Here is a 26,468-nt window from a genome sequence, read left to right on the forward strand (position 1 = left end):
ATCAGCAATCTAAAGCACTGCTGATGATTCATTTTGGGGGGGGGGGGGATTTTGACAAAACCAAGGTTGAAATAGGCTACTTAAATTGAAATTGAGCTAAATGTGGACTGCTTGTCTTTAAGTTCAAGTCAACAAGTAATCAGATATTAAGTTCAAGTAATCAGATATTTTTAATGAAGACTGACATTTAATGCCTTAAGAATAAGATAAACACATGAATAGCGCATTATGTGATATCACAGCATGTTTTCACCCATAGAAGAAATATTATTTTAGGGTATTAATTCTGAATGACAGGACACCTATGAAGTAGATCTGGTAAAAAAAAGTACATTAGGTCTGTCATATTGAAATATGATTTGGGAAATTGCTTATGTCGTTGAAGTGTCAGAGGGCTGTACATGCACTCTGGAGAGCAAAGAGGAAATCTAGATACGCTCTCCTCACCACACCAACAAAACAATATCTCGCAGAAAGGTTAAAGGATCTTCAACAAACTTAAAATCACTATAAAGGTTATATTAAAGCTGCAGTTGGCAAGTCTGACATATTGAGGGGACTTGAGTGGCCAAAATTTTGAATGTTTACAACTCTCATGCCCTGCGCACCAGACTGTGATTGACAGTCAGCTCTCACACAGCCCTGCTCTGATTGGAGCAGAAGAAATGGGAGCTAGGTAGAGGTAGAAGTGCGGGGTTTTTTCTAAAACCGGCTGATTTATGTTGTTCTGTCAGAGCATACTGTCGGTTTCAGTGAATATGATCAAAAAAATCTTGCCAACTCCAGCTTTAACTAATTAGATGCCATGTGCCACCTTCCTCCATATTTTGTTGCACCATGACCTGTAGTCCATAGTCCTGTATTGTATATAAACTAAGTGCACAGCAATACATTTTCTAGGGAAAGTTAATTAAACCACTATATATTCTTAAAAAGACTACACACTCTGTAAGTAAGTTCACAAAAGTTGAAACATGACCTTCCTCTATACCTATCCTACAATGTATATGAACCAAGTATACGGCTGACATTTTTTTCGCTCGCATTAAGGGAAAGGTAGGATAATTCAACCACCTAATATATTTTCTAAAAGCCTATACACTCTCTAGATGTGAGTTAAGATGGTAGCCTCCTCTGGATCATGCCTATTAAAATGATTAACTGCTGGATGAAGATCCTTCAAACTGCTTGGGAGATATGCAAACACTGCCGTTCTGTGTGTGACCCCAAAACCTTGAGACGTCAGTTCATTAGGTCCTTATAAGTATGTCAAGATCCTTCCAACAGTTCTGGAGATATTTGATATCACCATGCTGTGCTAACACTTTATTTGGGCCAGTATTGATGTGGTTCATTGAGAGCTCTGTATTGCTTATGTCTGTTTCAGTGATACCAAATCTGCCATCGCTATATTTGAGAAGGATCTGAATCTGTATATCATTCAATCGTTCATTTTTCAATATAAACCAAAAGTTGTTATATTTACTTGACCATTTTTTCAGGCTTTTTCGCTTAGACTATATCATGACATATACTTATATAATTTCAACACCACTGCAAGTGGTGCAATTATAAACCTGAAATAACTCAAATTAACAACATTTAACTTAATACATTCAATAGTGGTTCAGGTCCAGAGATGGTTGAACAGAAAAAGGCAGGTTTACAGGAGCTGGAAAATTGATCTGAAGGAGGACAGATCAGTATGATAGTATGTCTAAACAGAGTATGACTTCACAACAAAATTAGATGAATGAGTGTGCTTAAATATTGGTAGGGACAATTTTATCATCCCAAAATCTTGGTATGGACATACCTATGGTCCCTATGGTCCATATGCAAACCTACGCCCTTGGTTTGGTAAACAATTCAGGTGTATTTTCCTCTTTTAAAAGATTCAGTTGTTCACAATGAAGAAAGTACACAAAACGACATACTGCGTATACAGTATTGGGGTACGTGGATTCCAAAATTACTAAGCTTATTACAGTCTCCACCAAACTATCCCATGAGATGCATTGTCCCATGAGATGCACGTTCATAGTTTATTCATAAACTGAACTATTGCTTTCTTTGAGGTACCCTTAAAACACACCAACCAGTAGCATATCCTTACCCTTCTAGTAGTGTTTTGAATGCTCAAGAGCAAATAATAGTTTTTGTATACAGTAGTTTCATGATGTAGAAGTGTCTTCACAAATTGCTGTTTAGTGTCACATTTTCACGTTACTTAAACACAGGTGGGTTAATCACTGACTTCAATAAACAACAGTTCATCAAAATGACTCAGACAAAGTGATGGTGCCACCAGCACCTATGTCTTTCGTATAGTGACAGGAAAGTGCAGTCCATACAGTCCCTGAAAGGTCATGATGTTAATGCTAAAACCTAACTTTGATGGCTACTTTTAACTGTAAATCAGAAGATATCATAAATTAAACCATGACAATAGCAGCAAAACATTTGAGGCCTCGTCCATTATTCAGTGTTGTAAACTCATGGTGCCTTACTTCCTACTTGTTTGAGGTCTTGAGACTGCATTTTAAGAATGCAATGTGCAGCTGAACAGATTGTCCTTGAGCTTACTACCATGAGTGTGGGTGTAGTGTAGTAGGACCCACAGAGGACACATTGTGCAGCTGACACGGTAACCCTCAGTCACATTCAGAGACACCAGAAATCTGCCCATCCAGCATATGAAGAGCTCCTCAGAAGCCTGTGGCTGCTGTTATTGAGGTAAGAGTCTGGGTGGCGGTGGAGCGCAGTGCAAAGGTGGGCATGGCGAGCGAGGCCAACAGGAAGAGCTGATGCTGGGGCGTCTGGAGCCCATAGCACTTGCACTCGTCTGTCACCAGGTAGCAGTGCAGGGGCACGTGGCAGAAGCCCTGGGAGAAGTCCTCCTGCAGGGGCTCTGCTGCTGCTGCTGCTGCTGCTGGTGCTGTGGCCACCTCTCCAGAGGTGAAGTAGCGCGTGGCGGCAAACGTGTAGAAGAGCCGCAGCAGCTCCCAGCGCCGCAGAACAGAGGGTACAGGGGGGCCGTCCTGATGGGTCAAGGCAGTGGGGCGACCAGGGATGGACAGAGACTGGCTGCTCTCGCGGTTGATCAGCAACAGAGCCAGGATGTCTGGATGCAGGGCGACGGACGGGACAGGGCTGTGCAGGGTTTGCTCCAGGCAGCCGTGGAGCGTCTCCAGCAGGGGAGACCAGAAGCGCCCCACGAGCTCAGTCTCCGCGTGGTGAAGCGACGGGGCCGGGCCGCACAGCGCGCACACGTCCACCCCCTGTAGAAGCTGGAAGCGAAGGAGCCGGTGAGCCACTGTAGGGCTGCCCACTGGGAGGAACACAGGGTAGTCACACGAGGCAGTTCCCGACAGGCAGCATACCAGCAGTGATAAGAGCACTACCTCCTGAGAGACAAGACGCCACCACTTCTCAGTGGCCACGGCAACACGACCACGGATCAACAGGCAGCCAAATTCACTGTCTGAGGCTTGAGTGAAGGCATCAAGGGCATCCTGAAGCAGACTGGTGTTTGGGGGCAGGAGACAGTCAGCACAGTGAGTCAGGTCACCCATGACACTTTCATCTCCTCGGTCCAGCAGTCGGTCAATGAGGCGATAACAAGAACGTAAGTCCCTTTTCAGGCGCTCCACATTGCGAACATTGGACAGTTCCTCCTGGCCTAGTATCAACACCATGCAGTTCCAAGTGTTCTCCAGTAGGCGGCACAACTGGAGCTCTGTGAAGGTGCCGTCTCCGCCACTGCAGACCGCAATGAGCATCACGCTGTCTCGAAAAACTCTCCAAACTACTCGGTCGCCACGATCTGTCTCACAGCACGAAAGTAGAGCACTCTGTCCAGCACCAAACATGTGGACACCGTTCAGTGATCCAATGACGGAGAAGGGAAGCTGTTTAGATGAGCCGCGGGAGAAGAGCGGCACCCCACTGGAAGCTGTCAGGCAGAGCAGCTGAACTCCCTCCGTCTGCAACATGGTAAAGTTACTAACTTACAGCTGGCCTATCTTGGTACTTTTTCATGTGGTGAAAGTCGTCCAGCTAACGTTACTGATAAGCAGCTTGCGTCCAACAAACTGGAACTGTGGAGACTGAAAAGAGAAGGTGAACTTGTTAACAACCATAGTTCTGCTATTACCTAACTTTAACTCGGCTGTCTTATACACATAGCCTAGCCTGCATGTGTGAGGGACATCATAGGCTACTACAAACGTAAAAATATGACTTCCGCCTTGCTGCTAATATCACATTTAAGATATAACATCGTATAAATCAGTCCACGATAGATAACGTTATGGATTAACTCACCTGACATGGTATCTAGATTACTCAAATTAACTTGTTTGAAACGTGAGTTAGATTCTTCCACCAACGTATCCACAGCAACAAGTCACATGATTTTGCCTGATTCTGGCTTTTGTCGGTGTCAAGATAAAGGTAGCCTAGCAGCTACCATTGTGAAACGTAGACTACTCACTGTCGCACAAACCAAAGATTAGAGCACAGACTACCTGTGGTACTAGTAAACGCATCATGTTTTATTACAAGTGTTTATGCACATTAGTCTGAATTTATATGCGCGTTCATAGTAAAATGAAATCATATACAGAGATGAGACAAGCTGTTTTCAGCATAAGGACTTTGATTTTGATGTTCTTGGAGACAATCCTCTCGGAAGTAAATATGTCTGAAATTTGACTGTATGGATAATACATTTTAAGCCATGGTATTTTCAATATGTGCTAATGCATGTATATTCACATAACGCACTGATATAGATTATGTAGTCTGTTGTTGGTCTATAGATGCAGGAGAACAACATCAACTCTTTTTGCCAGCTGTCAGGTCAACAAGACCCAGATTCAAAACGACGGGGTTCAGCAGCTGAAACCGAACTACAAACCGCCTGAAAGAAAGATAACGTTCCGCCGTCAGACAGCTTAAATCTTTTTTCCCCATCATACATAGACATTTTCCACTAGAAACTTACTGGTAACGATTTTAAAAAAATGCAATGTTTTGTGAATGGCTGTGAAACTGTGTTGAGAGCGCTGAATTAAGTTGCCAACTATCTTGCAGTAGTAATGCTAACGTTAATGTTAACTGGATTAGCTTTACGTTTGGTCCATTTGTAATTAATCGACCTTTCCCAGTAAACATTGATTTATTTGTTTAATGCAGGGGTGAAAAATTGTGTTCATTGCAATCTATGTTGTGTTGTGCTGCGTTGTGTTGGTATTTAGTGCATACTGTAGCTAGAGATATCTGCCAAATACAGTCTTGTACTGTCGGTATGACGATGAAATATTATGAACTTGACCCAATTTAACCTTTGGAAATTGACGGTGGTCAATCAATCAACCGAAAACAGGCCGACGAAGAAAAGGAGGACCTAGATTAGCCAGACTAATAGTTTCAGTGATATCAGGTTCATATAAAACTCATTGACTATAATTGGGTAAAACTATGCAGGAGAAAATTTAATTCCAGCATACCAGCCACCAATTTCATTTCAACACAGATGCAGTACAGGATAATGCATGCTGATTAAGTATTGTGAATGTTATTAATTGTACAGGCATGTATCACTCAAGACAAATGGATAATGTGAATATGTGTGAGGCAATTTGTGTCAGCTGAAAGCATACCTTAAATGGTCTGTTTTAGGTACTGGAAATGAAGTGTTCAGAAGAGAGGTTTTAAAGAAACAATGCTCCTCATGGATGAACCTTCAGACCAAAAGCAGTCCAGTGTGAAGATGCCCGCTGACCTGCTTGCTTCAGACAGCAAGGAGTCTGGTGTGTATCACCCTGCCTTCTCATGAGTGAACATCTTTACAGTGATCCTATTAGCTGACTTATAAAAAATACTATTCTTTTAACATTGTCATTAAACTAACTTTTTTTTTTAAATAATTTCTTCTTCCATAGCTGATATGGAGAACAAGACCAATGGATCTGTAGAAACCAAAAAGTAAGTTACACTATATGAAGTTAGATACGCCATTATTTTGCAAACATACATTAAACAGAAAATTAAATTCAACAATTGTTTTCACTTCCATTTTTTCACAAATGTTAAGGTTAAAATCTTTGTTAAGGTTAATATCTTTGTTAATTCGCACTTCACCTTTGTCAGGATAATCCATCCACCTGACCCATGTCATATTATAAGATGCAGATTGATTAAAAGGCATGATTATGGCACTGATGCCCCTTGTACTGGTCACAATAAAGGGCCACTTTAAAATGTGCAATTTCATCAGAAAACACAATGTCACTACTTTTGAGGGAGTGCACAACTGGCATGCTGAGCAAACATATCCATCAGAGCTGTTATCCATGAACTGAATGAAAAAGTTCACACTAATAGGCCTAAACATTTGACCAAATTTGTGAAAAAATGAAATGAATAGAAGTACTCTTACATATTTTACTTCAACTTGGGAAAAATGGGAGTGAAAACATGTTTTTGTTTAGTGTACATTAGAATTTGCGGTACAAAAGTGCTTATGGTTGATTTAATTAAAGTGTCTTTTTGCCACAAACGTTTTTGCTGTTGAGCAAAATATCACAATGTTTTTTCTTTTATTTACCTCATAATATTTACCACATATACACATATTTTTCACACATCCATAGCAATGAACAGTTTAAGGTTTCTTGCAGCACAGTGGAAAATGGACAGTTCCCTGACCCCTCAGAGTGGGCTGTGACTGATGTTGTTGACTACTTCAAAGCAGCTGGATTTGAGGAACAGGCTGATGCCTTCAAGGATCAGGTACAATAGTGCCTCTTTCAGTTTTGGATGAGCTGCTGTACATTTTGTAACTCCACTGTGTCCATTTTAGTGCAGGTATTCATCCTGCCATGGATACATCGTCTTGTGTATTAATAAACTGGCATCAACTTCTTGAAACCCTAACATCAATTGCATGTGGACTAATGAGACACTCATTTTCAGTAGCTGGCACAGGCTGTATAAGTGATGTTGCTTGCTTGCAATGATGTTTTCAAGGAAATTGATGGCAAGTCCCTGCTCCTGATGACACGCAATGACGTGCTGACCGGCCTGTCCATCAAACTGGGGCCTGCGCTGAAGATCTATGAGTACCACGTCAAGCCGCTGCAGACCCAGCACCTGAAGACCAATGCTGCATAGCTGTGCTTGCTTTCACAGTCAGTAACAGCAGTGTGCCAGTCTTCATTCAGAATGTGCTGCAGTGGTGTACTTCAAGGTTGGTGCTGTTGATCTGTTTGGTCATGCAATACTGTGTGATTTTTTTTTTTTTTTTTAAGAACTTGATGTCCATACAGGAATTGAATGGAAATGGTGCTAGGTTTGAATCATAGCATTCAGTCCTTCCTTTGTCTTAAGCATCAGAAGACACACTGAACAGTGGTTTGGCATTTGGATTATGTGTTTGCTTTGGTCCTGCAGGGTATAGTATATAGCAATCTCCTAATATGGAGTTACCTCTTTGCTAATTTGCTTTTACTTGAATCTTTTAGCTTTGTGTGTAGCTCTTAAACATAGTCACCAAATTGTCAAACTGAAATAGAGAAAAGAACCACTGATATGGTAACAATCCTATGTGGCTGGCACTCCCCACATCCACCATTTGTAGGAGTGTCTCCTTTTTGTTTTAGAAAGGGATGATCATTCAAGTCCATGAAATGTGAGGTAAAAAAAAAAATGCTGCGTAAATAACTTAAGAAGCACAAATGATGTTAAATGTTCAGCGTTGTCGTCTTATTTAATTAATGTACTGTTTTTAAAAGAGCTAATTTATGTGCATGGCCGTCGGTAAGCAAGTTATTCCTCATTCCAGAGTTACCTGTTAAGTTAAAATCCCCATCACAAATCTACAACTTGTTTTTGCTTACAGTAATGTCCTGTGTATTAGCCGCACTGTATACAAACTGCAGAAAAGTGTTTTATGGTGGGAAAATGTGTATTGACCGCACTTGTGTATTAACCACACCAGTGCCCAATAAATCAGAATCAGATCATGCTTTAATCAGAAAGACAAATGAAGAAATGCATTCCCTGCCCCTATACATTAACACCCATACATAACTGAAGAGTAAAGACATTTTGCAGAATCAATGTATATTCTCGGTTAATAGATAGGAAATTACAGTAAGCCTACTTACAAGGCTTGGTATGGTGGTAATATCAAAGATATTTGCTTTAAATAATTAAGAAAATAATTTGAAAGAATGAAATTCTACCAAGACCCTGCAGTTTAGGTGAACACATGCACTGTGTGTGTTAATATGTGTTCATATTAATTATGTTAACATTAGACTTTGCAATTACTCAATTCCATGCATCAACAGGTTGTTAAATGGGATTTCATACATTTGCAAATCATTTATTATCAACAAATAGTTTATTTAAGACAGTCCATATGGCAGTCAATATTCTCATTTTTGTTGGTAAGGAAGCATGCATCAACCACAAAACAGGCCATTTGTGTCTTCAAAGGACTTTGCAAGAATGACTCATGTAACAAAGCATTCAATGTGAAAAACAGTGCCAATACTACTACTTGATAGACAAAATATAACAGTTCAAATTAACCTTAAGAAATGAAAGAGAAAATTGGTTATACAGTAAGGCAATCTCCAAAGTAGAGAATGTGGGTAGGACCCCCGTAATATCAGGTTTCTTCCTCATCGAAGTGTTTACATGTTTGTCAATCTGCTCAGGACATCTGTGATAACTTTGATCAATGAAAGGATATGATGGAGCTTAATTATGATTACCAATAATTCAGTTTGGGGGGTTTTGTTCTTTGACGTGCTTATCCCAACTTTTTTAAATATTGTATTGAGGCTGTGAGCTATGGAATTATGACATTATAAATAGTCACGTTACTATACATTTTGTTTTCCAAATAAATAAATACAAGCATGATGTAACCCCTGATGTATTTGCTTTATGGATCAATGTAGGGAAATTAAGGTCTTCTTTGGGACAACACCTTAGTCCAATATTTGATTACATCAATGTGCTGGTTCAAAATCAGTGCATATTTATGTGGTCTTACTTTTTAAGGCTAGATATAATAAACAAATCATTTGTCTTCAGAATATCACAACTCTGATACAGGAACAAATGGGAAATATTTGCTTTACTAAACATTGTCATTCAAGATTTGGACATTTCAACTTGATGTATCAAAATCAAAGGAATATACTGCCACTCACTGAGAACATGTATAAGAATGGTTTATTAGTTATAAAAGTAGGAGAAGTACAAAAAAAGGCACAATTAAGACACTGTTTGTGCCACTAAAATTTCACAAGTTTGTTCCCTCGGTCTGGGGTGTTGACGTAAGGCAGTACATGACAAACCCTGGCGCTTCATTCCTGTTATCTCTAAATCCTGACTGAAATGGTTTAGTCTCTGAAACGTGTTATGACAGCTTGGCAGCATGAGGCTGACTGATTCCTCAAATTATTATTGGTGTGCAGACTCTTCCCTGTGTTGATGGCAATATTTCGCAGCAGTTATTTAGCATTTTTCAGATCTCCATGACAAAAAGCCTGAAATAAGAAACAAACATGTTTGTAATAGAGATCAACACACTGCCAGAAAGCACATGCCCAATTGGTCTACTCTTTGTGTGATCTCACCTTTGGCAAATTCTCCAGTGTGGTCTCACAAGAAGGAACACATCCTCTGTGGCCTGAAAGGGTTGGTGCTTGAAGAAACACCTGTGAGCAGAGGGTCCTGAAGGGCGTTCTGCATGCAGAACTGTTGTAGGTCGGCTGCTGCCTGCGATACCTGGAGCAAATGTTAAGGGGGAGAGTTACAGGTGTACTTATATTCTAATTCTAAAATCCTAATGGGACACTGAAATTCATTGACAGAGGGTTTCATAATCTGTTGTTATTAGTAATGTTAAATATTGATCCAGAGCATGTTTTATCGTTCTTGCGCTCATTTGAAAACCCAACTGCACTACTTGGTGTAGACAGTGTTGGGAAGGTTTCTTTTAAAAATCTTCCACTACAGATTACATGCCCTAAAAAGTATTTTGTAATGTATTCTGATAGATTACTGAAAGTGAGTAACATATTTTGAATACTTTGGATTACATCAGCATTGTATTATATTTTATTAGCAGGGAATGAAACAGTTATGTGAGGTTATGTGAACTTGTAAGACCCATAGTCTCAACAACAACCCAAAACCTTTTGCTTTACAGTGAGGATTTATTGACATAACCTATGTGCTATGTCATTATGACAGACAGATTTTGTCTGTATAGGCTAAAAGGCTACCAAATCCAAAACAAAGTATACACAGATTCGTTGTAATTAATTTTAACAGCACATGGGGAGTAACACCCCGTCAAGAAACGAGAGTGCTGGCCTAAAACAGTGTTTTTCAACCTTTTTTGTGCCACGGCACACTTTTGACACTTAAAATGTCCCACGGCACACTGTGCATCCTGTGTGAAGAAAAAATAAACATACCATAGCCTAAAATTTCAAATAATACACAGATGGCCTTATTATGGCTTCTATGCAAGACCTGCTCAATAAAACAAGCGCCCTCGGTCATTTGTAGGTGACTATATCTAATTTAATTGTTGTTTTGAACTGGATATGTGATGATTCTGTGAATTCTGGATATGGGGCCCCCGTTGTACAATGCCTGCATACCACAAATAGTGCAATCATACAATCAATGAGAGCATGTGGTTATAAATTCTTTGATGCAACAGTTGCTTTTCTGGACTAGTGAGTGCAAGGGCGTAGGTTTGGTCTGAGCTTTGGTGGGGACACTACCCACTAATTCCCCCGAAAAAAAAAAAGGAAAAGCCACTCAACTCTTTCACCAGCCACTATAGATATATACAATGATTCAAATGTGCTACTGTCCAACTACCCATGATTAAAATGTGCTACTGTCCAACTTGATCTATACTGTGTAGCACATAATCTGATTTTAATATGTATACATATGTAGGCTATATTTAACATTTATTTTCTATTTGGTCTGTTATGAAATCATGCATTGACCCATTTAAGCACAGCTCAGTTTTAAGAAACTTAAATACATGCATGCTTAGCATTTTGTGAAAAGAATCATTAAGGCTACATTGACAACTCTTAACCATAAGCTGCCTGTATATTCTCTAGGCCTATTTAGATATCTAGGCGATGTAAGCACAGCTCAGTTTTAAGAAATGCTTAAAGCCGAAAGACCATGTTGAATTTTTCTACAATTTATTTCAAAACCGGATTACTCTGGAACAGCTAACTACAAGGGAATGCTTTACACCTTTGTGTTCGGTAAGGTCTGCTGTTTATTCTGATATATGTGTTGCGTGAAGAGTGTGTAGGCCAGGGATGGGCAAACTACGGCCCGCGGGCCGGATCCGGCCCGCCAAGCACTTTCATCCGGCCCGCCGAGCATTTCATTTAGGCTAGTTATCAGGCTGCTCGCTATTTTTTTCCTGCGATAGACGTTGGTTAGCTTTACTGCAAACTGCTTTTCACTCTCCTTAGATAACGTTTACAATGTCAATGTCAAAACATCATGTTAAATAGAGATAACATCATGTTAAACTAAGTTAACTCTTAGTTATCTCCTTTGCAGCAGATCTAACGTGAACATATGCAATCCATTTAATTGGGAACGCGTCTGCACTCACGAGAGGGAGAGAGAGCTGCAGGTTCCAGCTGGCTTGTGATTGTTGATAATTGATATCTCCTCCTTATAAGAAAGTTTTAAAAGGAAATCATGAAGGCAACAGTAGTTCCCACTACTGACCATTTAAAAACTGTGAGAGGGCCCAGCCGTAGGTACAGCACTAGCCATAGTGGAGCAGGCAGAAGATCATTGAGAAATAAACGTGAATTAAAGCGACTGTCTTAAAGCGATAGTGTACAATTTATTTGTTAAACAGCATAAAATTACCAGTATTTTTAAAACAAATTAGCAGTATTTTAAAACAAATACTTTTCATACTAAATTATAGGCTATAAAAAATGTTTTTTTTTTAGGCGTGTGTCGTGGGGGGGGGGGGGGGTTGTGTGGCCCGCTGGCCAATTTTCAAAACCCAATGTGGCCCTTGAGCCAAAAAGTTTGCCCACCCCTGGTGTAGGCCTACGATATTCCACCGAGACGAATGGATGTGGAGATGGGCACAGAGAATAATTATTAAATCTCTTGAAGTTAATTTTTCTCGCGAACTGTTTATCACAGCAAATAGTGGCTATAGCACCGTTTAAAAGCTGAGAAAAGGCTCTTTCATGTGACACATGTGTGATGAGTAGCCTACTCGAGGAGTTCAACAGAGAAGAATGGATGAATTTGGACGCACTTCATATGCCTTGTAGCAGAGACTTTCTAATGTGGAGACACAGCACTCAAAAAATACTCCATAGAAATGCATGGGGCTAGTTTGTCACGCCAATATGGCCGTTGTCTACATATATCCCACCCCTTCCTCGGCAAAACGTCCACATGTGAATACGTTAAGCCAATCATGTGGTGTGATATGAATACATTGAGCCAATCATATGGTGTGTTGTGAAGACATCGTGCCAATCATGTGTTGTGATATCGCCGCTGGAGTAAGATTGGTGTCGTGATTCCTTGCGCACGCGCAGTTCGACCCAAAGACTGTGCCCGATGAGTGCCCATAAAACGTTGGTATATGGCCGCCGAGTGGAGGGACTTGCCTAAAAGGACTTTGCTTGTAGTGAAGTGAAACTGAAGCGCAGCGTCTCCTGCAGCTCACTGGTAGTTATTATAGGTAACTTCAAATCAGCGCGATTTACCCTTATAGGCTACTGCACATTACACGATCTGTACGAGATGATCCGCAGCAAAGTGAGAAAGTATTTAACTCTTTGTAGCGCATGTGAGCGCTTTCCCCCACTTCAACCTGAATATTGGTGGGGACATATCAATATACTGTAAGCAGAAAATGAAAAAAGACAAAATGGCCACCTGAGACATACATAGGCTACATAGTGTGGTTAGAAATATTTTAATTTGAGTTGGAAAATCCTTGGCCTACGTATTATAATGATTTAATTAATGTAATCCCTTAAATGTATCAGTGTAATTGTATTCTGAATACCACCCATTTAAATTGTAACTGTAAATGGGTGGTATTCAGAAATGTTACCTTTTGTATTTTAAATACGTTATCCAGTTACCTCCCAACACTGGGTGTAGCAAAGACCGGTGTAACGTTGGGGTAGTAAACAAAAGGTAGCCAAGCAAGCAACTTAATCGTAAATGTTCCAGCTCAAGACAAGACTACTGGATGGTCCAGTGTGAGACTAATTTCATATCTAACTAGCAAGCTATGTAAGCCACCAGTGCTTTGACAAATATGTTAAATAGACAGGATGTTTAAGAACTGGAGAACAGTGCTCTTTGCTTTTATGTTAGCTTGCTAGCTAGCATCATTGACTTGACATGAAAGTATCGTTTCGTTAGATAGTTCTACATGGCCATAGAGGCAAAATAAATCAGTCACTTTACGCAGAGTAACGTTACGTTACCTATTAACTACATTTAACGTTGACTTCATTAACCACATATCATTGGTAATTATTGCAGAATCACATTCTCGTCTACTGCTTAACATGCTAATGCTGATCTAACTTACTCCACGTTAGCTGGCTGGCGATACACTTGTTTAGCGTGAGTTTGATGGAACTAAACTACAAGTAGGCTCACGTTACTTAGATTAACTATATGGCACTATGGTTGTACCACGGGTTTTACTCTAAAACTAATTGGTCTACTGAGAATGAGAAGTCCCTATTGTCCAATCTTTAAAATTAACGTTAACTAACGCAACAATCCACGCCCTGTTTGGGTCAAATGATTAGCATACATAGCGTTCAGTGACTAGCAGAAGAGCTAACTTCTCTAGCTCGCAGCTATAAGTTTATGATTAATCGAGGATATGTAATACTGCATACCTTCACCCTGTTGATGCTCGCCTCAAATCTCAGTTGCTGAACAATCTTCTTCATCGCAATAAGGTTTGATGCTCCCGACATTTTTCACAAAAACAGACAGCGACCCTTTTAAAACAACTGTGAACTGGCCTAGCAAGACCGCTGATACAAAGCGATTGTGGAAAGTAATTTCCTGTTGCGGAAGCAAAGGGAGGAGCCTTTTAGCTCAACACCCCCCCCACCCCCCCACCCCATCACCACCACCATCACCACCACCATCACCAGGATATGTGCGTCCTGTACGCAACTTTCGAGCAGTTTAGCTCTTGTTTGGCAAATTAACAATTATTAATAATTCTAGTCTAGGCCTACATACTAGTATGCATATGAGGGATATTAAACTTTAAACTAGACTAGGCCTATCTGTCTTAGGTGGTAATGTCCTGCCTTCATACATAGGCTATAGCCAAGCTGTAAATAAAAATATGGACAAAAGACAACGAAATGAAATAGTCCTAGGCCTACTGAAAAAACTGGTCTAGTCAAACGACGATCATTGTTACTTACCAGGGATTGGCTGAGTGCTGTATCCAAAGCACGTTTTTAAAAGGCTATTGGCTGAAAAACAAAAATTGTTATGTCTACTGTCAGGTTCGAATAGTTTGCTCAGGTTTCACAGGCTGGAATCATCAGAGCATCTAGGTCGCGTTTAAGGGATAGTCTAAGTAGCCTATTCATATTCATAGATTTCAGAAATGTTTTACTATCCTACAGTTTTACATCACCGAACTGGGTGCTTTGCCACAATATGGTAAGTTATCTTGTTACAATGTTATTTTTAACACCCTACAACGCGTCGCTGCATTTGATAGGCTCATGTAGCCTAACGGGCTCCTGGATTTTTTTGTAGCCTATGTCTACATATCCGCTTAGGATGAGCTACCTGGGAAACAAACTCTCTCTTTCTCTCACCCTTTGTCTCTAAAAATATTTTAAGGTTGGCAGCCACAAAGGGCAAGTCAGTTGCACGACGGGAATACCTTAAGGTTAACGTTCCACAAACATGGTAAATAACTCTCTTTAGTAGGCTCACCATATCACAATGTTTCAAACTGTATCCAGACCTACAGTATATGACAAAGTCCTTTATATGCCTGTGGCACTATATAGGCCTACTCATTTAATATATGCTATTTGTCATCAGTGATGAAATCATGAAGTACCTATTGGTGCAAGTTCCACCTCCTCAGCCAGGGTTGCCTCGTCCTCGTTTCTCCCTACTCCTATCCTCCCACCTGCAGTATGGAGTGGTGCTGGTTTATCACAGGCAATGTGGCATTCTTATAGGTAAGGGTTGTGTGTCACTGAGGGGTAGTTTAAAGAAATGCTTTTAATTTAGCAATATAGGGGTAACTAGGTTGCACCAACACAAAGTTAGAGCTTGGGCAAAGTTATTACTGCAGCTAGCTATAGATTATTGTATAATCACTCGTACTGTTTTGCTTCAACTTGTCTTGCTGTTGAAATGGCCACAACTTAGAGGAGCTTCAGCAGACCATAGAGAGACTGTTGCGGTACCAGCAGCCCAAGATTGACTTGGAGGGAGACAGCAGGTTAGTTTCCACCAGAGTTTTAGAAAGAAAGTAGCCTATGAATTGTTTTGAATATTCTAGTCAGCACCTTTTGTACACCTTTTGCACTCCCAGTAGAGCATTTGAGCCTATGAGGACAAGCTGTAGACCCCTGAAGGTGCCTTTTAGGTGCAGATTAAGGGCAGAAAGATGGAGATGAAGACTTAGTGTGGGAGTGGAGGGTATAAGCAGATGTAGGATTTATCCCAGAGATTAAGCAACAGTAGACCATGCGGAGAGAAGAATTAAGTCCACATGATCACTGTATAGGCACAGCCAATAAAAAAAGATTAATCAGTCCCTCTTGTCCTTCTCTTTGATTTAGGATCACTTATACTCTGCCCAGTGCTGTTGATAAACAGATGGACCCACTCTTTGGAGTGGTTGATTACGGTCTGCCTAGCCCCAGTTCATATATGCAGGTAAAAATAACCATTACTATTCAAGTACATCCTTTTTGCTTTCAGAGATGGGCTAGCTTATATTAAATTGTAATGTCATACAACTACAAATGCTGCATTAACAAATATATATCAATCCATTGCATACTTTAGTCCATTTTCCAAACTCTTCCAACCTAATAACCATTTACATTTTACGTTCAACAAAGTGCACTAATAAACACTTATAAGAAATGTAAGAGCTCTAACAGAGGCATATGATGTTGGTCACTAGGGAGTCAGCTGCAAGTCAGAGTTTGGGTGAGGTGCTTTAAACTCCAGAATTATATAAGGTCCATAGGAAGTACTACAGTGTTTTCGGGAACCATTGATCAGAGGCGATGTATTCGTTCAAACAGTAATGGGAGTTAAAACCTACTTAAATGTGGTGTTGGTACACACTGCATGTTACTTTATTTGCAGCACATAGAATGCTGTATAATGGGTTACAAACCAACAATGGGTTGTCTTCTCATACCAGATATGTTGTAAACAAACTTAGTAGTTGCAACCTGTGATTAATTTTTTTCCTTGTTTGTCCCTTCAGATGTTCTCCGCAGAGTTTCCAGACACTGCTATGAGCATGCACACTGATGGTAGGTGTGAGAAGCATGTCTCCATTGTCCTCTTTACATGAATGCAGAAATTCCATCATTTAGAAAATTAACATCATCCTTTGTGAGAAATGTAGAGGAATATGGTATTATTTGAGGATAGCCCTTTAAGGCTGTGGAAATGGAGATATGTGTCATTTGTGTGTTTTCCTCTTCCCCAGGCTTTATAGCATCTCCAGAGTCAATCACTCTGAGAGAGCAAGAGCCACTGATGATCTCTCAAGACGAGGTGCTGTTTGTTATCATTTCATGTATGACTGTTTAGAAAATTATATGTGTGTGTGTGTGTGTGTGTGTGTAATAACCACTCATTTAATGCAACAAGGAGAGTACGGTATGGTTCTTGTTGAAGGTTGGTGGTGAAAAACTGGGCATAGTGTCACATATACCTCCTTTGCCCGTATAGCTGACTTTGCCATCCTGAGCTCAGCATTCATGGGTTACAAGCTTTGTAGTATGTTTTGTAGAATGGTTCATCAGACATCATCAGAGTACTTTTAATACACTAGAACAGAGCAAATACAAATTGCAATAAATAAAGTGAATTTGCATTAATGCTGGAGTACTGAATTTAATCAAATCATTGATTCATGAATAGCTATCTTCACCAACTCAACTGGACAAAGTCTGCAAAATGTGGAATTTCTCTCACACCTATGTTCTCATTTATCTGGTCATTTCGGGTTTTCTGTTCACTTCTCAGTTTCAAGGAGTAGAGCTCCAGGTGGAAGGTTTGGTTGAAATGCTTCTGGAGCAACCAGATAATTTTATTGAAGGTGAGTAACTCAAGCCGTCATTGATATGATACTGAGATACAGATTATAATACTATGCAATAGCCTAGCTGACTGGGGTACATTGTATACTGCCAGGTCGCAGGATGCTCACTGAGAAGCTAACTTTAAACATAGCCTAATTATTAGTTTTCGTTTGTCGTTGATCGACAAATACCTGGCATTATAATGTGAATTTCTATAAATGCTGTCTTTTGCACCCAGGCAGTAGCCTAAACTTGACAAACATCCCATTTCCCCCCAGTTTTCAGATTGTATCTGATGGTTATTTATTCCCTTGTATCGATACTTATTGACTATTGTCATGATTTTCAAGGATTTAAGGCTTCCCAACTGATAGGCTACAGTGTTTGTGGACGCAGATCGGTTTTGATCCGGAACCCCGTATCGAAACTGATACACCGAATCAGAGTGTAGCAGAGGCCCCAGACTCACTACTTTGCTTCACTTAGTGAAGAGAGTCTGGCCTCTCACGATTGGGAAACATTTCTAACTCATTGTAACGGGCATAGACTTTGTGTTGAAAAAATCAATCCAGTCTAACCAATCACATTGAGCAGGGATTCCTAACATTACTTCCTACTTCGCCTAACCTTTACAAACTGATAATTAACCGTATCGGCAGTCAGGAAACTAGGCCTACCTTTGCTGTACAGAAATTTACAAATTCTTCCGATTGCCATTGTTAGATTAGCATAATCCTTTCTCATCGCTGATTAGCAAGGCACCCTGTGAAATGACAGATGCCAGACTAGTATCTCAGTGAAATATTAATGGAAATACTAGGTGTAGATGTCTACAGCTGCTTATAGTAATGTTTAGGGGCAGCCGTGGCCTACTGGTTAGCACTTCGGACTTGTAACTGGAGGGTTGCCGGTTTGAACCCCGACCAGTAGGAACGGCTGAAGTGCCCTTGAGCAAGGCACCTAACCCCTCACTGCTCCCCGAGCGCCGCTGTAGCAGGCAGCTCACTGCATCGGGATTAGTGTGTGCTTCACCTCACTGTGTGCTGAGTGTGAGTGTGTCACTAATTCATGGATTAGGATAAATGCAGAGACCAAATTTCCTGCATGGGATCAAAAGAGTATATATACTTACTTATACTGTTTACCTGTTTCTCTTACATTTGTCACACCTATTTGAAAAAAGTCTTCCTATAGATCTTTTCCCCCTCCTCAACTACTTTAATACAATTAAATGGTCAATATTGGACATACATTCTTAAAAGCGCCAAGAAAATGTTAATGTCTAATTTCCCTTCGATACAGACAGCAGTTGATTACATAAACTCTGTGTCACAAGGAATGATTAGGGATCAGCAGATGGAAACAGAAAGGTTATCACCACTGCAAGATCAGGAACAAGTGAGGCAGGCAGAGGCGGAGAGGGAGCAGGACAGGGAGCAGGACAGGGAGCAGGACAGGGAGCAGGACACGGAGCAGGAGAGGGAGCAGGACACGGAGCAGGACACGGAGCAGGAGCGGGAGGTTGAGAGAGCCGCAGAGATGGAGAAGACAGGAGACATGGCGGCCTCCACCGCGTCCACAGACCAGTGAGTCAGAGTGACAGAGCATCAGAGTGATTCTCACCATTTGAATGAGAAGCTACTGTCCTGTCCACATTTCCAGGGTGTGAGAGGGAAAACCTTTCAGATGATTTTGCACACTGTTGCAATAGTCATTTTTAAGTAGCTTTTGTGCAGGAAAGTATGCTATGTAAATAAAATGTACTTACTACTATTTCATCTCTGGAGTGCATGTATGTACTGCATACAGTCTTAGGGGCTGTATTTTGCACCCTGGCGCATGGCGTAAAACTAATTTTCCACCCGTTTTTTTAAACAATGCGCCCAGGGGTGTGGCAATTAACAACTTAGGGAGTGCCCTGGCGCATTGTCTAAAAATCGCTATTGTACACCTGGTCAGAAGTCTATGGCGAGTTGTTTATATGTTATTTTAAGAGCACATTGTCAACAGTCATATTGGCGGGTGCACAACGCACCGTCCTTCTATCATCAATGAACGCACACCAGTGCACGTCCATGCAAAACATTACAAATTGCACGATTACAATGGGAAACATAATTAGAATAAAGATATTACGAAATACTGTACATCTCGTGATGAGTAGTTATTCACCATCATTTGCAAATTGGTAATGACGGTTAAAAGTGATTAGGGGAGAGGCGAGAGACACGGAGCACAGCTGAAGACGCACTGTCACGAGATATAAGCAACTCCTCTGCAGGATAAATGTTTTTTTATTAGGGTAAGTGTTGCTTTTTCCAGCCTATGTTTTCGATGGTAACCCATTGTCAGTCAATAGTAAAAGTAACTGCATATAACTGTCTTGTCATTGACTGACACCATGGTGAAGTTAGTTTCACTTTGCCAATGAGTTCAAATAATAGAGTGCAAATGCGTGAAGGCTATGCTAGGTTTTAGTAAAGCATGGTTTAGTGGAATGACTATTCCATACGGTCTCGCAAGCAGCTTCCTTCAAATGCCCCGTTGAATGTCAAAATACCGATGCATTTATTTGACATCGTGCTTTGCGCCGTTAAAGGGAATGACAGATGTCATTCTCATTGGTTTAAATGATGTTACGCCCCAAACACACCCCTTGATTGATTAAAAAAACCTAGGAACACCTTGTTACGCCATGCGCTCGACGTTTGATAACGAAAACCCTCCCAATGTGGACTGGACATCCTACTAAATTTGAATAAGCTTTTGACGAGTGACGATGCACTTTAGACTGTCATGATAGGGCCCTTAGACTGTTTATTTCTTTATATTCAAAAAAGCTTCTAGTCAGTCATGAATAAACATTATTCTTGACAGGATATTTTATAAGTAGGATTCTCCATGTTATTGAGGATGGTAAACATGCTTAGTGTGTATTCCAGTTTTACCTTCATACCTTTTTTAACAGACTCCAGGTTACTGCTAGTATCTCGAGCAAGGAGCCTACAATTTTGTTAGAGGAAGGAGTCATCACCCCCATGGCGGAGGCGTATGAGATCTCTGAAGAAAGGACTCCCATGTCTGTGCCTCTGCCTTCTCCATCATCAGTAGGCTCAAGGCCAAGAGAGGAGAGAACCAGGCAGAGAATTGAGAGCCCAAGCCTTGAGGTGTGTGTGTGTGTGTGTGTGTGTGTGTGTGTGTGTGTGTGTGTGTGTGATACTGCCTTTGTGTCTTTGTCTTTGTGTTTCTTCTACCTGTGGCTGATCTATCTGACTCAGAGAGCATGTAGCAGTCTGAGCAATCTGTGGATTCCTGTAGTCTTAAGTGTCCCTCATTCTCAATATGTCCTTAAATGGTATATCCTCCTTCAGGTCCTAGAGTTGCCCCCTGTTGTGAGACGGAGAAGACGTAGGCAGCTCATCTTTGTTGATGAGAGGACCCAGATCCATGATGATGAACAGCGAGCACAGATTGACAATGTGCATATTGAAACCAGACCTCTAGTAAGGATCCTATGTTTTGTCTCTGCTGTGTAATGTCATGGTTCGCTATTACTCTAAATGGAAAGCAATATTTACATTTTTATATACAGGCATGAAAGAGAGCTTTTGAACAGCATATTACTCTGCTATATAAAGCACTGCAAGAATGAATGCTTGTGTATAAATCATGACATGCTGAAATTATATCAGACATGAAATTGTATGAATTATTCTTTAAGGATATTAAGACGTGTATATACAACGGCAATCTGGTGATGGGCAAGAGAGAAAGAGAGAGAGGAAGGGAGGGAGAGAGATAGAGAGGAAGGGAGGGAGAGGGAGAGAGAAGGAGAGAGAGAGAGGAAGGGAGGGAGAGACAGAGAGAATTATTCTTTAAGGATATTAAGACGTGTATATACAACGGCAATCTGGTGGTGGGCAAGAGAGAAAGAGAGAGAGGAAGGGAGGGAGAGAGATAGAGAGGAAGGGAGGGAGAGAGAAGGAGAGAGAGAGAGGAAGGGAGGGAGAGACAGAGAGAATTATTCTTTAAGGATATTAAGACGTGTATATACAACGGCAATCTTGCTAACGCCTCCGGGCAGTTATTTCGGACTAACAAGATCCAGTTCAATGTCTTCCCCCAAAAATAAGCCTAAAAAGACGTTGCTTACTGTGCATGCACCAACATTCGCGGCAGTACTATTTCCATAGGGACAGGGGAAGTAATCAGAAGACGAAACGTTTGGTTACTTACATTAAATGGCTGGACTTGTTGTTTGGCCAACAATTGGCTATGGCGGGGGAAGGGCCGGGATATGTGTAGACAACTGCCATCTTGCTGTTATAAGCTGTCCCCGTACATTTCCATGGAGGGTTCTTTAAGTGCCTAACTCCTCCTCTATAAAGTCTCTAATACAGTCTGCGTGTATTAGAAGCCCTGACCTTTGTATGGCTGTGTTCTATTGTGTCATAAGGCAGAGGTGCTTGTGGATGTGCGAACTCTTAGGACAGCGACTCCTGATGCACTTTTGAGCAATCCCTGTTATGGTGAGTAAAGCCAGATATAGACTTCAGTGTAAATACAGTACAATGAAATAGGAAGGGCTGCACAGCAGTACGTTATGAGTATGAGTTTAGTTTAAGTTATTTTCACACAAAAAAATCGTCACTTGGTCTCATATGCACAAAACAACCAACTTATAAAAAGTTAACATCATATATTGTAGGAACAGAACATCAATGGAATCCAGTCAAGATTGACCCCAAGACAGTAAATAAGGTCTTGGGCGCCAGCCCGCTGGAGCAGGGCCTACACAGACTCCTTCGAAGACACACACACACACACACACACAGCATGGCTGCGCAAACACCTTGAACATGGCATTCCACAGATGTTACCTCATAAATCTCACCTTCACTTTTTGCTTACAGCAGCGTCTCTTTCTTCAACATGTGCAAAAGAGTAAATGGTTGAATATAGCACACACATATATGGTGAACACCCTTAAGGCCAAAATTTCTTACTACAATATTCCTTTGCAGTTTGTGGTGTCCTATTATAACATATGCATCTGTACTCAGAAAACAAACAATGCAACATTCATAGCTTTCTTATGGCTATTAGTGGCAAAGTTGCTGTTGGAAAATGGTACCACTGCCACACATTGCTTTTCTCCCTCACACTCCATTCCCTCCTTTCACAGACCTGCCCCAAGACATCCTGGAGATATGGAGACGTGGTGCAGCTCCTCGCTTCTCTCTTGCTGCCCGGGGAGAGGTGGAGATGGAGGCATCAGAAGAGGAGCAGGAGGAGAGAGAGCTGGGAAGGAGAGAGATGGAGGAGGGAAGAGTAGAGGTGGAGCGAGAGTCTGACACTCTGGAGATTGCGAGCGATAGAGAGCTGAGCTCCAAGGACATCAGCGCAACCTCTCTGCCACATCCAGAGGTAATGACACCAAATCTAGTGGTAGATGATACAGTGTAAACGTACTGTCACTGCCATATCCCCCGGTGGTGATCAATGGGGCATCTATTGACTACCTACGGCGTTAGTAGCTATCTCCACTGATGAGGTTTGAGTAATGTTTGCTCAAGATTTAGATGAACCTCATTGCTATTATATTATATTATATTATATTATATTATCACAGATGAGTGCTTTGGAAAAGCCCATAAACTGACTTACACTCTGCTGACACAAAGACCCTGTGTTTAGGTATTTCATATGTGGACAAATTGTAAAGTTTTTCTATCCAAGTTCAATGGTCTTATGAACATCTATGAGTTTCCCAAGTCTGTAATTTCCCAAATGATGTCTCCTAACTCTGTGGCTTGTTTCTGAATAGATCCCCAGGGAATTTGAGCACTCTTTGTCTCAGGAAGGCTCAGGTGAGATAATCGCTACATACTGTAAATATTTACATGGCTTTGTCTACTGAAAAGACATGATCATGAACCATATAAATACTCAGCATCTGGTATAATGAAGAATAATTCAGTGCAGGCTTGAATTGAATTGTGTATGTGACTGCAATAGGTGTTTCAGTACACTCTCTGGAGTTATCTGACAAAGACATGTCACTGCTGGAACCTATCGGGCTCCCAAGGTGAGTGAGTGTGTGTGTGTGTTGAGTTTTGTTTAGATTTGAAAAAGAGAATAGAAGAGGTTGGAGAGCAGGAGTTCTTCACAAAAACAGTGCAAACAGAAACCCAATATATTAAGTCCAAGTCACAGGCAGACCACTCGATCAAGATCAAAAGAAAAGCTTTCATCTGCTGTATCTGCTATTTATTCCACTGTTGATTATGTTGTTGTTGTATGTACTGTATATTCTCATACATTTGGTTTGTGTTTGAAGGTCTCCTGTCCGGCCTATGCTTGGTCATCTGGAAGACATTCCTGAAGAAATTCCCGAGCCTTTTGAAGCAGAGCTCAGACTGACAGAGGGCGAGTTGAGGTAAGAGCCTAAACCCAATTCTGTACTGTGACTCTAAATCAGGCGTGGGCAAACTGCGGCCCACGGGCCGAATCCGGCCCGCCAAAGACTTTAATCCGGCCCGCCGAGCATTTAATTTGGTTATCAGGCTGCTCGCTATTTTTTTCCTGCGATAGACAACATTGGTTAGCTTTACTGCAAACTGCTTTTCACTCTTCTTTGAGAACGTTTACAATCTCAATGTCAAAACATCATGTTACATAGAGATGATAGATGATGCCTACTCTTTGTTATCTCCTTTGCAGCAGATCTAACTTGAATGTTATGCTACTCCATTTAATTGGGAACGTGTTTGAGTGCTCACGAGAGGGAGAGAGAGTGGCAGGTTCCAGCTGGCTTGTCATTGTTGATAATTTCCTTTTAAAAGGAAATCATGACGGCAACAGTAGTTCCCACTACTGACCATTTATAAACTGTGAGAGGGCACATCCATAGGTACAGCAGTAGCCATAGCTGAGTGCAGCTGAGCCCAAAACCCAATGTGGTAAAGGGCCAAAAAGTTTGCCTACCTTGTGCACATGGTGTCAGATACTCACTCTCTTTGGTTAATATGATAGTTCTTGTCCGCGTTCTCGAATGAAAATAGCCCCTAACCCATTCTGTGAAATATAAACTTATGTGAGTACCTTAGTATCTACAATTCCGATGTTAATTGTGCACAACTGTGTTGTAAATTTTACAGTGCTGGTAGTTTTTGTCATCATTTGCTAATGTAGTGTGCAAAAATCTTAAAGCAGAGCCTAGCGCTGTAGAATCTTTGCTCTCAACATTGTATCTCTTCCTCTTCAGGATGTTTTTCCAGCCTCTGGAGATGCAGGATGAGGTGACTTTTCAGTCGTTACTACCTCCATCACCAAGCCGTGAAACAGTTGCTGGCTCTTTCTGGTATCTTTTAGGTGAGTGGAAAGGATACACCTATATATTATTTTGTGTATTCATTGTGATGTAGACCAAGGTTGCAGTGGTAATACTGACATTGTGGTATACTGTGGTGTGAACCTTCAGGGTTATCATATTGTGCGTATTTTCTGGCACTGACAAAAATGCAAGTGAATGGATGCAAAGTAAGTAGCTGCAAAAAGAGGAAACACAGTGATAATGTTTTCCCATCTTGAAGAATACCATCCTTCCAGTTAATAAATTCAGTCCCTAACAAAAAAAACATCTGAACATTTCAGCGTTGATCATAACATGCACTACTGAAATAATTTTCCCATCCCAGTTCCTTGTAAAATATGTGCTGTCTTCTGAGACAGTTAGCCTACCACAAAAAAAAAATCTCATACTGTTGCAATCCTAGTATAGATAGTCTTGTCTTGGAATTGTTTGGGTGTCCTAAATTACTCTTTTTTTAAACATTAGGAATTGAAATCATGTTTGAATCAGATCTCAGATACAGGGTTCAGTGATTTAATAGGCAAAACTTGTCAAATCTGAACTGAAATATAGCCTGGCAACATCAGACCCATGATGGTGAGAATGGGTGAAAGAGGCTGAAAGGTCAATTTTCTAGATTAAACAGAACATGCAAAAAACATCTAGGCACATCTAGGTGTTTGGAGGAACACCTAGATGTGCCAGTTAGTGCTATACCGTTACTTCAACCAGGTAGAACTAATAGGTATGGCACATAAATATGGCAAAAACTTGGCAGCATATTCATTTCTTAAATCTGAAAATCAAACATAAGAGATGTTACTGTTGTAACTATTGTACTGTTTAAACATTTGGAGAGAGGTATACATGAAAATACAATAAGAATCAAGTTAATGACACTTGGTTACCACAGTAGGCAGAAAGAATAATTTTAAGATTTTTGAACAAAATGGAGTGTACTATAAGTCTACTATATCTGAGTATGAACAAAATGTTAATCTTTATTTATTATTGAAATGCATGTGCCAATTTACAGAGAATGTCAATCAACAGAGAGTCATTGTGCACCAGGATGAGCCATACGGGGACATCTTTGTTTCACGTGGACTTCTGTTTGATCAAATATGGTAACAGCTTTTCATATATATTTTTCATTTATTCAATTTATAAGTATGTTATCAGTTTTTACTGAAGCTGTTCTAGATCATATTGTATATCAGTTCTGATCACGATTGAATTGTAATGGTAAACTTGCTGTCAATCCTCTTGTGACTCATGTTTATAGCTATTTATTATTAGGTGCATTGTTGCCAGTTTTTTTAGGACATGCCTATTCTCATAAAGTTTTATAATATTTAATTTCATTGTATTAATTTAAGATAATTTAACATAATTTTGTACCCTCATTAAATGATATGTGTTTTGATTCTTTGTAATAACTCACCTGTACAAGACTGCGGGTCTATTCAGCCTGTTACCCTGATGTGTCCTTATAGTTTTTTCTACATTTTCAGCATTTTAAACGGTTTTACATTGTTTTTTTCACTATTAAATATACATTTGCTTCTGGAAGTATCTTGGATTTTTAATAATAGGCCTTTACTTGGACTGTACTTCAGTAGACTGACATTTGATGACACATTCAAACACAATCCCAAAACAATAGAATTATTTTATTATAAACATGGATCTAAACTTGAGCTTTT

At 40.5% G+C, this 26,468-nt stretch overlaps 4 protein-coding genes across 6 annotated transcripts; 2 read left to right on the forward strand and 2 right to left on the reverse strand.

Moving 5' to 3' along the window:
* Positions 1-248: 248 nt before the first annotated feature.
* On the reverse strand, positions 249-4,408 carry fuz (fuzzy planar cell polarity protein). Its single transcript, XM_076295290.1, has 2 exons — positions 4,327-4,408; positions 249-4,109 (listed from the first exon to the last, which is right to left on the reverse strand). Exon 2 carries the CDS (start codon positions 3,993-3,995, stop codon positions 2,709-2,711), a length of 1,287 nt encoding a protein of 428 aa, XP_076151405.1. The 5' UTR covers positions 3,996-4,109; positions 4,327-4,408; the 3' UTR covers positions 249-2,708.
* LOC143134702 (sterile alpha motif domain-containing protein 13-like) lies at positions 3,922-8,945 on the forward strand. Of its 3 annotated transcripts, none has more exons than XM_076295292.1 (5): positions 3,922-3,996; positions 5,686-5,816; positions 5,949-5,991; positions 6,660-6,798; positions 7,036-8,945. In XM_076295292.1, the coding sequence occupies exons 2-5, from the start codon at positions 5,729-5,731 to the stop codon at positions 7,177-7,179; spliced, it is 414 nt and encodes a 137-aa protein (XP_076151407.1). In that variant the 5' UTR covers positions 3,922-3,996; positions 5,686-5,728; the 3' UTR covers positions 7,180-8,945. The 3 variants fall into 3 exon arrangements, with proteins under 3 accessions (XP_076151407.1, XP_076151406.1, XP_076151408.1); XM_076295291.1 differs by lacking the exon at positions 3,922-3,996 and adding an exon at positions 4,697-5,010; XM_076295293.1 differs by lacking the exon at positions 3,922-3,996 and adding an exon at positions 4,697-5,010 and having other exon boundaries at positions 6,687-6,798.
* A 292-nt stretch (positions 8,946-9,237) lies between these two features.
* gng5 (guanine nucleotide binding protein (G protein), gamma 5) lies at positions 9,238-14,153 on the reverse strand. The gene is made up of 3 exons (XM_076295294.1): positions 13,986-14,153; positions 9,663-9,813; positions 9,238-9,572 (listed from the first exon to the last, which is right to left on the reverse strand). The coding sequence occupies exons 1-2, from the start codon at positions 14,064-14,066 to the stop codon at positions 9,688-9,690; spliced, it is 207 nt and encodes a 68-aa protein (XP_076151409.1). The 5' UTR covers positions 14,067-14,153; the 3' UTR covers positions 9,238-9,572; positions 9,663-9,687.
* A 192-nt stretch (positions 14,154-14,345) lies between these two features.
* On the forward strand, positions 14,346-21,945 carry LOC143133555 (meiotic recombination protein REC8 homolog). The gene is made up of 12 exons (XM_076293309.1): positions 14,346-14,775; positions 14,962-15,030; positions 15,169-15,311; positions 15,505-15,577; positions 15,921-16,017; positions 16,583-16,631; positions 16,811-16,878; positions 17,353-17,425; positions 18,745-18,994; positions 20,377-20,575; positions 20,780-20,911; positions 21,865-21,945. Exons 1-12 carry the CDS (start codon positions 14,720-14,722, stop codon positions 21,943-21,945), a joined length of 1,290 nt encoding a protein of 429 aa, XP_076149424.1. The 5' UTR covers positions 14,346-14,719.
* Positions 21,946-26,468: the final 4,523 nt, after the last annotated feature.

The sequence above is a fragment of the Alosa pseudoharengus genome, unplaced genomic scaffold (assembly GCF_046254945.1).
Source record: "Alosa pseudoharengus isolate Yale_2024_CS ecotype anadromous, Long Island Sound unplaced genomic scaffold, YU_APseudo_1.1 YU_APseudo_1.1_scf_2, whole genome shotgun sequence".
NCBI classification, from domain to species: Eukaryota; Metazoa; Chordata; class Actinopteri; order Clupeiformes; family Clupeidae; genus Alosa; species Alosa pseudoharengus.

Excerpts from the sequence above, each read along its gene's own strand:
- fuz (XM_076295290.1), bottom strand. The coding sequence starts at position 3,995 with ATGTTGCAGACGGAGGGAGTTCAGCTGCTCTGCCTGACAGCTTCCAGT.
- LOC143134702 (XM_076295292.1), top strand. The coding sequence starts at position 5,729 with ATGCTCCTCATGGATGAACCTTCAGACCAAAAGCAGTCCAGTGTGAAG. Across the intron at positions 5,992-6,659 it reads GGATCTGTAGAAACCAAAAA|CAATGAACAGTTTAAGGTTT; the intron begins GTAAGTTACACT and ends ACACATCCATAG. Across the intron at positions 6,799-7,035 it reads CTGATGCCTTCAAGGATCAG|GAAATTGATGGCAAGTCCCT; the intron begins GTACAATAGTGC and ends GATGTTTTCAAG.
- gng5 (XM_076295294.1), bottom strand. The coding sequence starts at position 14,066 with ATGTCGGGAGCATCAAACCTTATTGCGATGAAGAAGATTGTTCAGCAA. Across the intron at positions 9,814-13,985 it reads CGAGCATCAACAGGGTGAAG|GTATCGCAGGCAGCAGCCGA; the intron begins GTATGCAGTATT and ends CATTTGCTCCAG.
- LOC143133555 (XM_076293309.1), top strand. The coding sequence starts at position 14,720 with ATGTTTTACTATCCTACAGTTTTACATCACCGAACTGGGTGCTTTGCC. Across the intron at positions 16,632-16,810 it reads TATGAGCATGCACACTGATG|GCTTTATAGCATCTCCAGAG; the intron begins GTAGGTGTGAGA and ends CCTCTTCCCCAG. Across the intron at positions 20,912-21,864 it reads ATATTGAAACCAGACCTCTA|GCAGAGGTGCTTGTGGATGT; the intron begins GTAAGGATCCTA and ends TTGTGTCATAAG.